Source organism: Polypterus senegalus, chromosome 2 (genome assembly GCF_016835505.1).
Source record: "Polypterus senegalus isolate Bchr_013 chromosome 2, ASM1683550v1, whole genome shotgun sequence".
Taxonomy (NCBI): Eukaryota; Metazoa; Chordata; class Cladistia; order Polypteriformes; family Polypteridae; genus Polypterus; species Polypterus senegalus.
The window spans coordinates 277,484,036-277,497,533 of record NC_053155.1 but is presented as its reverse complement, the minus strand read 5'-3'; the positions used below and the strand labels follow the sequence as shown (position 1 = coordinate 277,497,533).

At 34.9% G+C, this 13,498-nt stretch overlaps 1 protein-coding gene across 1 annotated transcript in view; it reads left to right on the top strand.

Annotated features, from left to right (window-relative positions):
• The first annotated feature begins 703 nt into the window (after positions 1-703).
• Positions 704-13,498, top strand: part of pold3 (polymerase (DNA-directed), delta 3, accessory subunit) — a 37,071-nt gene continuing 24,276 nt past the window's right edge. Inside the window, exons 1-5 of the mRNA XM_039745634.1 lie at positions 704-896; positions 1,711-1,766; positions 5,786-5,888; positions 10,332-10,371; positions 12,961-13,093. Coding sequence (XP_039601568.1) covers positions 840-896; positions 1,711-1,766; positions 5,786-5,888; positions 10,332-10,371; positions 12,961-13,093 — 389 coding nt within the window. The 5' untranslated portion in view covers positions 704-839. The remainder of the gene's footprint in view (positions 897-1,710; positions 1,767-5,785; positions 5,889-10,331; positions 10,372-12,960; positions 13,094-13,498) is intronic.

The window sequence follows — 13,498 nt, the reverse complement described above, 5'->3', positions numbered from 1 at the left end:
TGTCAGGGACTTTGGACAGTAAAACAATTTCTGTTTTTCCACAAAGCGTAAATTGTTGAAATTACCTGAAATGCTGAAAATATTTCTGATTTACTAAGCTATTAATGGTACATCAAATGCTGATGACATCTGTCCATCCATCCATTACTGAATCTGTTTAACTTACAGGGTATAGTTTATTTAAGCAACACATTTTGAAGTACTTGAAACGCATTATGATCAAAAATGCTGAAACAAGGATGGAGATGTTTGCATTCATGAGGTCTGTTGAATAGTTTGTTAATTAAGAGAATTCTCGTTTTTTTTTTCAAGCAACAGATATAAAAACAGTTGCAGCATGTACAGTAGCTCTAGAAACTGTTACAATGAGAACAACAAAAATGAGAATTTACCCTTTAATCACACACTTTTTATGTGGGTCCATGAAATATTAAACATATATGCCTTTTCGGATCTGCAAACACATATTAAGAGTAAATTGACATCAAATGGTGTCATTTCTTTAAAAATAACTCTGCAAATTATATTAAAACTCTAAAGAGCTTTCCTTTACCCGAACTATCGGAATTATCCGCCAGGGGAGCAATTCAAGGCTAAGCCGTTTAAAAAAAACCTATTAATTTTGATCTTCATGAGGCTCCGTAAAGGCATGTGTTTATTATCACCAAGGAAACAATCTCGTAACCTTTCAACTCGAGACCTGACTGGAGACCATAGAAGAATTCTAAACTAGAAGGGTTCCCGCCTGAAAAATAATCAGCCTTGAGCCTTGGAGGGAGTTGATGGTGGGGCGAACTTGAAAGAAAAGTGCAATAAATCCAGTCGAAACAATTGGCGATATGGATGATTTATACATCGAAAATATTGATGAGTTTGTTTACGATCAAAACAAAATTGTAAGTCTTACATTTTAAAGAACATGCGAGTGTTAGTGCTCAAAATGGGAATATAATTAGGAAATAATTGCATGGTGATAAGTGATCGTGAACACTCACTGCGGCTAATGCTGCTGCTGCTGTTGTTGTTGTTGTTGTTTTAAATGTGCAAAACTGCGTATCAGCTTGTACGTATTGTAAAATGGTTTCCAGGCGTGAAATACCCGATTTTTAAGTATATCCTTTTTTGTTATATTAAGTTACTTCATGATAATTGTTGTGTTTCTCACATTTTCACTTGTGATTTAAAACAAAACAAATGTGCTTAATTTGATGACAAAATTATTACTAAGAATATAATATATATATATATATATATATATAATAATTAATAATTGTAAGCATAATTTAAACAATAAGTTAAACCGAAATGATTAATTTCTGGCAGAAAAGTTAGCATAATGTAGCTAATATCTATTCATTGAAAGATGCCAAGAATGTATATTGGAGTTAAGTTTGAACCTCCACACAGTGGTTGTGCTATAGCAGAATTTCCCTGAACATTACAGTTTGGTATATGTGTTGGTTCTTACAACCCGATTCACAGACCCATTTTTATTTTTTCGGTTAGCATTCCATATAGATCCACCTTATGCATCTACTTTCTATATCGCTAATCCAATAATGGCTGCAGCCAGGACCTATCTGGGTAGTACTGGGGCAGGAGAAAGTCACACTGGAGTTTTTTTTAATTTGTGATTGAACATAACAAGCATGACATTGAGTCATAATGTAAAAGAATTTCCTCATTAATTTTCTGTATTCTTCTTCACAGGTGACATATAAATGGCTGAGCCTGACCCTTGGGGTTCATGTTAATCAAGCTAAGCAGTAAGTAAAACCATAACATTATTTTTTTTTTTCCTCTGTTGATTTTGAAAAACTTTGACAAATTAAGTTTATGACGTTTATTCTAGGCAGCTTCAAGTATTGCATACATTTAAATCTACTACTATGTTCAAGGGCTACCACTTGTTAGTTTAAAAAAAAAAAAAAAAGACTGTTTTATTTTGTACAAGGAACTGAACACATTTTCATTTATTCGGAAAGTTTTTTTTAATTTAATTTGGTGTCCTTAAATTATCAAGGCTAAAACTCTATAAACGTTTCAGCTGTGTACATTTGTCTTATTATTTGGATAAGCGCTTCTTTTTGCATCTAGTGCCTATGGAGAGTTAAATGTGACTGTTCTAGATTTCATCGATCATATATGTAAAATGTATTTTTATGTATTTGTTCTTGTAAAAAATAAAGTCACTTTTATGTATATCTTATTTTTTGCAAATTTGATTCTGTCCTATAAAATTATCTTGATTAATTGCCCTTGCATCAGGATATCCTACACCAAATTTTCCACTTATTCTTTTTGCTTCACCTGTACACGTGAAATAAGATTACACCTAAAATTAATGGTGGAAAGATGCTGAAATATAATGTTGGACTGAGGCAAAGCTCCTGAAGGTTAATGCAGGATCAGAAACTGAAGGTGATACTTGGAAAAGCAGGTTGAGGAGACTAGTACTGGTGTGTGCAGTAAAGGTTGTGTTTAGTATTCAGCTTGTTGGAGGTGATTTAACAGAATGTGTACTTTTGTAGGTTGCAAGCATGAACTTTGTTATATGCTGCAAACATTATAGTGGATACTTATTTATTAAGTTTAAAGTGAATGGGAAATTGAGGTCCTGCTCCGTGGAGTTGTTTTGGGAAAACTTGGGTGACATGTTGAATGTTGATGCAGATTTGGGGGTGATAGCAAGGGGGAAGATGTTCATGCAAAAGTTTCTTCACAATTTTGTTTCAAAAGAAATCATTCTGGCATCTGCCAGAGAAGTTTACACAGCTTGTGTGAAGAGCTGTATAATTTGCATTAATGAATACAGTGTAGTGTTCCAGTTTAGAAAGGGCAAAGGTGAGTATCAGTTACATTCTTTAATGGTTAGAAAGTCAAGAGTTGTTTTCAGAAAATTTTGGGATAAGGATGTTAAGGGTCATGCTTAAGAAGGACAACCTAAAGCTTTTTGTGGTGAAAGTTGTAGAATGAAAGGATTATGCGGGATAATGATTTGAAAGTGGAAGCTACAAGACCAAAAGTCAGGTCAAAGAAGACATGGGAAAAGGCATTATTTAGAATTGGTGTGAACTTTAAAGATGTTCATAAGAATTAAAACAGGATAAAGAGATTTTTGGGAGTGAGCATGACCAGGCTAACTTTTTGGACATTAAATTAGTTTTTGGTTTGCTTGTGCCATTCTGAACCTCATCTTCTACTTCATGGGAGAAGCAGTATTGGTCCTGGAGGGCTACAGTGGCTGCAGGTTTTTGTTCAAACCCAGTTGCTTAATTAGATAACAACTCTTGCCAATAACAGCTCTCATTTAATTTCTTGGCTTATTATTGTTTTAACTGTGCCATGTCGTGTCATTCTTATCAAATGATTTGAAGTCTAAAATGGATGAGCAATTTTCATTCCTTCAGTTTCCTTCTTAGTGTTTTATTAATCCAAATAGTGCACAATGAATACACAGGTGTAAATTTAAAACAATTTAGATAGAGAACTACTGGTTCATTTTATCATTTGGATCATATTGCTACTAAGAAGCTGTTAAAAACAGTAAATGCAGCCATTTAAGAGTATATAATATGCAAATAAGGGTTTGAAATCTTAAAAACGAGACAACTAAAATGAAACTGAAAAATGAAACTTGAGCAATAAGTGGTTTATCAGTAATAATTGGCTTCTCATTAACCACCCATTCCAGCAAACCTCATGCACTAGGCAGGAACAATCCCTGGATGGGGCACCAGCTCATCACAAGGTAAATAGGAGCACACACATACACTAGTAGCATCACCAAATCCCCTAACCCGCATGATTTTGGAAGGAAACTGAGGCACGCCGAAAAAATCCACCAGGAAAAAATATAAGCTCCAGGCTGGGTACACCCGGGACATGACCCCCTTAATGCGAAGCAGCATGCTACTGCTGTGCCACTGTGCCCCACATGATTAATACATGCTTTAATGCATTTCATCATGAAAATGATATCAAATATATATCTTGGTATTCTACAATGTTCACAGAGTAAGTGTTCATAAATATAATGTATTCTGTGTGGTGATTGCTGCCTACACGCTCCTGTTGGCGTAAGAGTAAGCCCATTTAAGAAGCATGTAACGATTAAAGACTGGGTTGGGGAACACTTAGAATACGAAGCATTTAACAGGCTACTTTAGTTATAATGGGGTTTGAAAAACTCTAGTAAATGAAACATTGATTTTAAGAAGAAGTTTGATGTTCTACTGTAATGACAAAATAAACAACAAGATTAAAGTTAACATTTTAATTTCGACATAGACCCTTTTTTTTCTTCACAATATCCCTATTTTTTCTTCTCTGTGGCCTTAATATGCTTCCGTATGACACTCACATGGTGGGCTGCGACTTCCCTTTTCACATCGACTTTGATATCTGACCACTTCTTTTTTAATTTCGGGCACTGTGCAACTTTCTGAGTGCCTTTGCCACGCCGTGCCACTCCATCAGTTTCTTTTTCTTGCTTAATACCACTGCTTAAGTGACCAAATAGTAAGTTTTTCTTTGCCTCCACTTCTCTTAGCATGACCTCCATTTTGCATTTGCATTTGCATTTTTTTATATACATGCTTCTGCCATTGTCTTTTAACAAAACACTGAATGGCAGGGGATATTTATATTGATTTGCATATTTAAATAGGCAAAATTCTAGGAGAAGTTGGGATGGGGCTGTAGGTGTGTGGATGTACGTTAAAATTCACATTGTTTGGGATTTATAAAGGGAAAGTGTGTAGAACTTTGCTTATGCACAGTTTGATGCATCTGAATTTTTTTTTGTGCATATGCACATTTCTAGTTTTGTCCGTATGCAGTGTTTTAGTCTCCGGTCTTTGCAAGGCGTTTTACATGAGGCCCCAGGTCTGTATCATTGCTGCAGTCCACATTTTGAATTTTCAAAGTTCATTAGTGTACCAGATTTTTATTGGGAAGTTTTATTTTAACAGGGGTGATCAAGTTAGTGATTTGCATCAGAAATTAGTTGCAAATATGTACAGCATCCTTCGTTGTTGGTAGAGGAGATATTGGGAATGGGGAAGATGGAACCAAGTTGGAAAAAATGATGATGTGTGAATACTGCTTATGCTAGTAAGCAAAAGTAGCTCAAGATGATTTTGGGGGGATGTTAGAGAAAGATAAGATATGAGGAAGTAATCATATGTTACTTTAGTGATGGATGAATGCATGTGTTGGATTAGTATTTCTGGAGATAAAGTGGTCCATAATAGTATGAATAGGAGACGTAATAGACTGTGAAAGTCCAAAGTCATGAGACAAAACCCCAAACAGAACAGAAAAACAGTTGACAAGAGTTCTGAAATTACCAAAAATGAAATCATTATCTAGGCTAATGCAGAGTAAAGAAAGACGTTTGCAAAAGCTAGCAGTGAAGAAGTTATGGTAAATAGTGTGGTAAATAGAAAATGAAGAGCATGAATCCTATCCTGACATGTCTTTAATGAATAAAGATGAAAAACTGCGGTTTATACACAGACTTATGTCCAAGAAAAGGTATTTATTAGTGCCATAAGATTAGTTACAGGGAGAAAATATATTGTAGAAAAATGTATCTTCTAGCTTTATGTCATTCTATTAAAGCTGTTTCATGTCAGCTTTCATTTAATGCATTTGGTGTTGCAAAAGTGAACAGTTTACAATGTTTTTGTTATTGCATGAAAAGGTTCTTGCATTGTCAAATATGTCTCTGTTTCTTTAACATGATAATGTATCATTCCATTTCATTCTCTTTTATTTCTAGGATGCTTTATCATTATTTGGAGAAAAAACGTAAGGAGTGCTCTGCTTCTCAGCTCCATGCCACTTACCTAGTATCTGGAAAATTTCAGCAGAATGGCAATACAGTAAGCAAAGCATAATAAATAGAAACATTTCTGTTAAGGGGAGGGTGCATCACAAACTGAGATCATGATATTTTTCCACAGTCCTGACAATACAGATACTGCATTGTGAGGTCAAAAATAAATAAATAAGCCTTTCAAAGTTAATAAGATTATAGGAATACAAATAGTTAGACACTGGTACTTGGGATGCTGTACAAATCTAAATAATAATTATTATTAATTATAGCTACAATTTTTTTTTGATTACAAAAATTGCAAAAGATCTTTTTTAAAATAGTGTTGGTAATTATGAGTGCAGAATTGTCAGTTCTAAAAACTGCAGCTTCTTATTTCTTTCTCAATTTTTTTTCTCTGTATGTTCTTCACAAGTTATTTGCTAGAAACACCATTCTATTTACGGTTTCTGGTTTTAGTGCTCTCATGTGGCATGTGACCAGATTTCTCCCAGTGCTGAATTACCTTTCAGAGGGTGAAATTCTGAAAAGATTTGTTGTAAGTTTGAAATAATTAATTTACTACACCATGCAGCATTGACACACATTATTCACATACAAGTATTTTATAGCTATTAGGTTATGAAAATAACTGGTTTCTTTTAAAGTCTGAATTGTTTACAGAACAACTCATTATTTTAAAAAGATAAATATAGATCATAAGCAGGGGGCAGAGCCTGATTTATTAATCATAAATAAAGCAATTCAAACCATGTCCTATTTGAATGTTAAGTTGGCACACAAACATTTTTATGCATTGATTCAAATATCTGCTGTAAGGAATATTGGGTTGTGTTTCTAACAAGCATTGTGTTTTGTCAATTTTAAAATACCAATATGTCAGGAGTCATGCAGATATGGTTTTTTGTTTTCAATTGTGAATATATATAGACCTTTATACAGTAGGGGGCTCTGCCCCCTGCTCGCTTCACTCGCCAACCCCCGAGCGGATGCTATGCTAGCCTCTTTGCGGCTCTGCCACTCGCGTATGGGGAAATGGATGTACAATTTAAACAGATTTTTATTTTCGTGGGAATTGTTAAATATGCACAATATAACTAACTATTTTACATTGCAGCGAGTAATTAAACATTGTAAAAAATAGTACAATGTAGTAAATTGAAAGAAAATTATGATTCATGTTGCGTTAGAGGTATTCATTCCGTTATACATTTACGTTCTGTTTGGCTTTGAAATTGACACGGAAATACTTTTTAAACTTACACTTTTAAAAATGTAAAAAGTAAAAATAATATTTGGAATTAACGTTTCATCAACATCACATTGAATTTTAATTCTGTGTTTGGACTTGCATCCTGACAAAGCAATGTATAACTGCCTGTGAAAGAATATCGTTTCCTTCTCTCTAATAGATAAAGTTGTTTGTCCCTGTGATTTGTTAATTGTCTTAGTAAAAGCTATTCTAACGGGAAACTGTAAACGTTTTAATACGAATGGCATATCAAGATCTCGTTTGGTGACTAATGTTATCCACAGAAGATGTACTACATTACCTTTCTTGTCGCCTGTTAAAATTTTACATGTCAGAATTGTTCAACCAATTTTGAATGCAGCTAATCTTGTCCTATTGCATAGTGTTAATGGTTGTAGATATTCTAAGGGATATTGTAAGTTGATGTTTTCATCTTCAAGCACCATCAGCAGCAACTGTTTCAGCATAGTCTATTGATACGCATTTAACCAATTTGCCATGTAACCGATATATATTTTTTGCGTTAATTCGTTTGACTTCATCGTTTCTCTGTGCTAGGATTGCCCGTGTACTCATTTCTTCTGTTGATAACCCTTTGGGATGAAATTCTTCAATAAGATTTGGACATAATAAGTCTTCTTTTATTGGGAACTTAAAGTGAGGAATATGTAAAAATTTATAAGACCTGAGAGCATAGGAACTGTGTCTGACAAAAGCATTCACATGAATAAGAGGTGAGAGGACAGTGGGCATGGGCCATTAACCGGAAATGGTTGAGAGGAGGGCGGGACTTGAAAAAATTTCTTGGCAATAGTCTTGTCTCACGGGACTTGAATAAAATCTCTTGGCAGTAGTCTGGTCTCAAGATTTTCTTTTATAATAGAGAGATATAGTCAATAGTAGGTACTGTATGTATATTATGGCTAAGTGGTCTGGTCAGTGGCCAGTTACTTACTTTGTTCATAACCCTGTACCAGTGTAGCCAGAGGAGGGATGTGGGAAATGCAAATGAGTGTCTAAACAACATGATTAAATACTTTCAACTGATGTAGAGGTCTAGAATAACCTCATTAAACATTTCCCTAATATAAAATAGTTGTTTTTTTCAGTCGGTTTTCCCTTCTGAGCAGTCTGTTAACTATGGAGGTCTGGATAGAAGGTGGCACAAAATTGGACTTCTAAGTCCATCTGATATGACAGGAAGGATCAGTTGAACATAAGCATGTTTGCAAAGCTAATAAGTATGTGTTCATATGTTTTTAAGTTGTGAAGTGTGTGAAGACTGCATTACTAAATAAAATTATATTTTCACTATTAGGGAAAAATTTTTATGTAAAAGCATAGACAAATGGTCTGTTCTATGTATTGTCTTTCACATTTTCTAAGCTTGTGTTTTAAAATCCTAACATAACCAGTTTGTTTCTGTTCAGCCATTTTTTTTTGACCCAGTGATACGTATGACTCTAATAAGTACACTGGTTGTGTGGTTCCTTTCTTATTTTTCATTATTTTTATATTCATCCCTCCTCACAAAAAAACAGGAGTATTTTTTTCACAATTTGTAATTTGTTGAACTCAATAAAACTTTCAACATAAAAAATAAACCCTGTATCATGAACATACCAAATCCTTTAACTTAAAATAATTTTAGTATAGCATTATAAGTTTGTGTCAATGTAGGTTCTAAATGCTTTTGAAAAACACATTTCAAAATAAGTTTTGTAGTTTTAAAAAAAGACCATAGAGCAATCAAATCTCATGTACAAATTATGTGAAAATTTTCTTTAGATGGTAATTGTTAAGTAAGATACAGTAAGTGGATCAATCCATCCATCCATCCATCCATTATCCAACCCGCTGAATCCGAACACAGGGTCACGGGGGTCTGCTGGAGCCAATCCCAGCCAACACAGGGCACAAGGCAGGAACTAATCCTGGGCAGGGTGCTAACCCACCGCAGGACACACACAAACACACCCACACACCAAGCACACGCTAGGACCAATTTAGAGTCGCCAATCCACCTAACCTGCACGTCTTTGGACTGTGGGAGGAAACCGGAGTACCCGGAGGAAACCCACGCAGACACAGGGAGAACATGCAAACTCCACGCAGGGAGGACCCGGGAAGCGAACCCGGGTCTCCTAACTGCGAGGCAGCAGTGCTACCACTGCGCCACCGTGCTTCCCACTTAGTGGATTCAAATTATTAAAAAAAACCGAGAGGGGAAAAAATCCTAACAATAAACCTTTCAAATGTATAATGTTTAAAAAAAAAAAAAAAAGCTGTATAAGAATAGACCTACGGTGTAAAAGAGAGGCGAATGTAATTGAAACATCTGAGTAAAATCTTAAATAACTACTATGTATAAAAATCCCTAACTTTTTATCTTTTAAAAGAAAGAGTAACCTCAGTTAGGGTCTTTCTATTGAATTTTCTGCTAGGGTACTAAGTGTGCAAGCATAGCACACCAAACTTCTGTTCAAGGTATAGAAAAGTGAACATGAGATGCTGAAAATAATAAAGGAATAAAATAATGAACATGCATCTCGATCATGCTGCTGCACCTTTCCTCAGTTTGAAGTACAAACACCAGGTATCACTCCTAGAGTCATCACCTATAAACCTGTCCACATAAACCTCAAACAAATCAACAAACTATAACAAAAAAACAAAAGAACGTACAACACTGAAACCTTCGTCAGACAAGGCATTATCCTGCTCCATTACGCCTATATCATCGCAGATTGTATAGCAAAGAAGCATTATAGGAAATTAAGTCCAAAAATAGTAACAAGCTGGTAAATAAATAAATATGTATTGCTTTTTTTTTGTAAATGCTGCAAAATCTGTGTTGTATTTAATCCTGGTTAGAAACTAAATGCTAGAAGAAATGTTAAAGCTTTTTTTTTCTTCAGTGAATGTCGAATTTCATTTTAGTTTCTAAACTCAAGCAGTACAATGTCATTCTGTCCAATTAGACAGAGTTTGGTTTTTGGGATAGAGAACATTTAAAAAAAAAAATCAAGTGTTATTTGGGGGCAAAGGAAGGAAGTTCTTTATTAATTAGAGTCATGTTACTTATTTAACAAAGTTAATGTTTTTTTTTTTAAATCTCCAGAAACACTTCAATTGTCTGATGCTCACTTCTGCCATGTTTGAACTATAGCAGTTATTAAAGTACAAGTAATGCCAAATGGCCTTGGGTTGAATCTGATAATTTTGTATTTTTTGCAGTGTCACAAAGTGACTGTTGTTCGAGAAGATCAACTTGAAGGTACTTGTTTTCATTTTTTAACAGTAACACTGTTTCAGTACTATTTTACATGTCCATGTCCAAACCTCGTTTTTTTAAATAAAAAAAAAAGTTCAGCTTAAAGTAATATCTAATATAATATATATATTAATTTAAGCAAGACACATACATATAAATTAAATATTTTAAATAATACTGAAGCAATCAAATCCTCTTTGCTTATACTTGATTTTGGTATGTATTCATTCAATTTCCTAGTGACTCAATTTCTCTTGTGTATTTTTAATTAACTTTATGCCCTTGCTTAATAGTTATGCCTGTCTGTGTATTGACTTATTTTTATGACGATATGTTTTTCCAATAGCCGTCAGTCTGGCTTTTTGAATTCATATAAAACCACACATCTTTCATTATTTGTTTTCCAGTTTTTGTTGTGTTTTTGCTTTGTTCTGATACTTATTTAAATACTCGAAGTAGCATAGTATTTTGTGTGTTAATGTCTTCTATACAGTTTGGAGGATATGGTTTTTTTTTTTTTGGGCACCCCTGATAAAAATCACTATATCAATTTAGAACTTGCTAAGCTTTTGAGGCAGCAACTTCATTGTAACATATTTTATACCTCGGAAACAGCAACATTTCAGTAGTGAAATATTTTTTATTGGACCAACAGAACCCATTTAATGTGCACTTAAACAAAAATAGGCAGGTGCATAGATTTAGGTGCCCCAAAGGAATAATCCCATCAATATTTAGCAGAGCCTCCTTTTGCTGAAATAACAGCCTGTAGACGCCTCCTATAGCCACTGACAAGTTCCTGAATTCTGGCTGGTGGTATTTTCTTCCATACAAAATGCCTCCAGTTCAGTCAAGTTTGATGGCTTCTGAGCATGGACAGCCTGCTTCAAATCAATTCATACATTTTCAATGATGTTCAGGTCTGGGGACTGGGATGGCCATTCAAGAACACTGTACTTGTGCCTCTGCATGAATTCCTTGATAGATTTTGAACAGTTTGGATCATTGTCATGATTAAACATCCAAACCCAGCGTAACTTCAACTTTGTGATGAGTCTTGAACATTCTTGTCAAGAATCTCCTGATACTGGGAGGAGTGGGTAAAGTATAAAAGGAGCCAGCAGCCACTACTCAAGGAGCCACAGACAGGAAGAGGAAGACAAAGCTTTATCAGAGGAATGGAGGAGAAAGAAAGGAATACTTGTGTATAGTGCTTGTGCTGGGAACCGTGCTGTACTTGTGGGAAACTGGGGAAGGTGTTTGACACGAGGTAAAAAAAGAAAATAAAAACCTCCATTTGTGCCTTGAACTTGTGTCCTAAGCTTGTCTATGTTGGGTTGAGGCGGTGGTGCCAGCCTGGTGGTCCACACCTGTCTCTGAATGGATTGAGTGTGGGTGGGTATATGATTGTATCTTGTGATTCCAGTACCTGTGCTAGCCACACAGCCCTGGAATGCTTGTTTTTTTTTTTTTTCTTTTCGTCATGCATCACGCCTCTGGTTGTGACCAGATAACTCTACCTTAGTCTCATATGTCCACCGTATTTTTTTCCAAAATATTTCTGGCTTGTACAGATGCGCTTTTGCACACCTCATGCTACTCTTCTTGTGGTGAGTACTCGGATAAGGCTTTTTGCGGAAAACCTTTTCCACCGAGCTGTTCCCGGTGCAAAGAGCGCTGGACTGTGGAACGATGTACAATGACACCATCAGCAGCCAGATGTTCTTGTAGCTCTCTGGAAGTGGTCTGTGGTTTTTCTGTGACTATTCTAACCAGCCTTCAGATATTTTTCTTGGTCTAGCACGTCCTTCCTTCACAAGGACTGTTCCTGTGGCTGTCCATTTCCTAACTACATTTCTGACTGTGGATACAGACAGTCCAACCCTTTGTGATGATTTCTTTTATCCTTCTCCTAATTCATAACAATGAATTATGTTAGTTTTTAGGTCAGTAGAGAGTTCTTTAGAGGTTCCCTTGTTGCCACTGTCTAAGATTGAACCAAGGACAAGCACAGCTAACAATTACCCATGTTAAGTAACCTTTTTCATGATTGGTTGCATCTGTCTTTGTAGTTTAAGGTCTAATGAGCTAATCACGGCAGTTTTGTGCTGCATCCTGTCAGGATTAAATGACTACATATCTTCAAATTAATGTAATTAAAAGGGTGCCCAAACTTTTGCACATCCCATTTTTTACATTTTATTTCATACTCAATAATGCTACACTGAGTATTTTGGTCTGATAATCATCCCCTTGTCTACATTTCTCTAGTAAAAAATGACACATCGTTGTGATCTTCTCTTATGAAGACAGAGCAAATTATCATGCAACCTCAGGAGGTGCCCAAACTTTTACATTGCACTGTAATATATTGGTTAATGGCAAAAATGCTATTTAAATATAATTATTTTTTCCCCCCTATAAATTGTCACTGTAATGAGCCATCGACAATACACTTACTCTGATAAATAAATAAATTAATTGAATATTTTAATAAGGAAAGGAAAATGTTAAATTGTTTTTAATACCGGAAGTATATGCAATAATTTGTATTAACAATTACTACATTTCTCTTTTTATATCTTTTGACAGATATAAAATCCAAATTGATTGTAACTGCAAGCATCCATGTTTATAGCATTCAAAAGGCAGCACTTAAAGATAGCAGCCCTCTCTTCAGCACAGATTATGATATAATTAAAGAGAACCTTGATAACTGCAGCAAGTAAGTATTCATGTTGCTTTTTAAATAAAGCCAGAGTTTCAGTTTTTACAGATATATGTACCTCTTTTCAGATTTTAACTGTTTAAATTGATTGTAAAGACATTAAGATTGTAAAGACATTATTAAGCTTTACAGTTTTATAGTTGTACAATGCATACATTTCTTTGCATGTAGTCCAAAATATAAGTATATTTTAAGGTGTTTAATCTCTGTTCTTATCCATGATTGCTTTATTAATATCTCTGGGGAGCTTTTTACATCTATCTTGATGGAGTTTTTGCAAAATGTGGTCTGTTTAATACATAGGATTGGTTTATTTTGACAGATACAGAAGCTTAACTTGAAATTAGGTACCCACCAAAAATACTGACCCTGGTCCACCTAATAGGCTGTATTTTAGTCCAG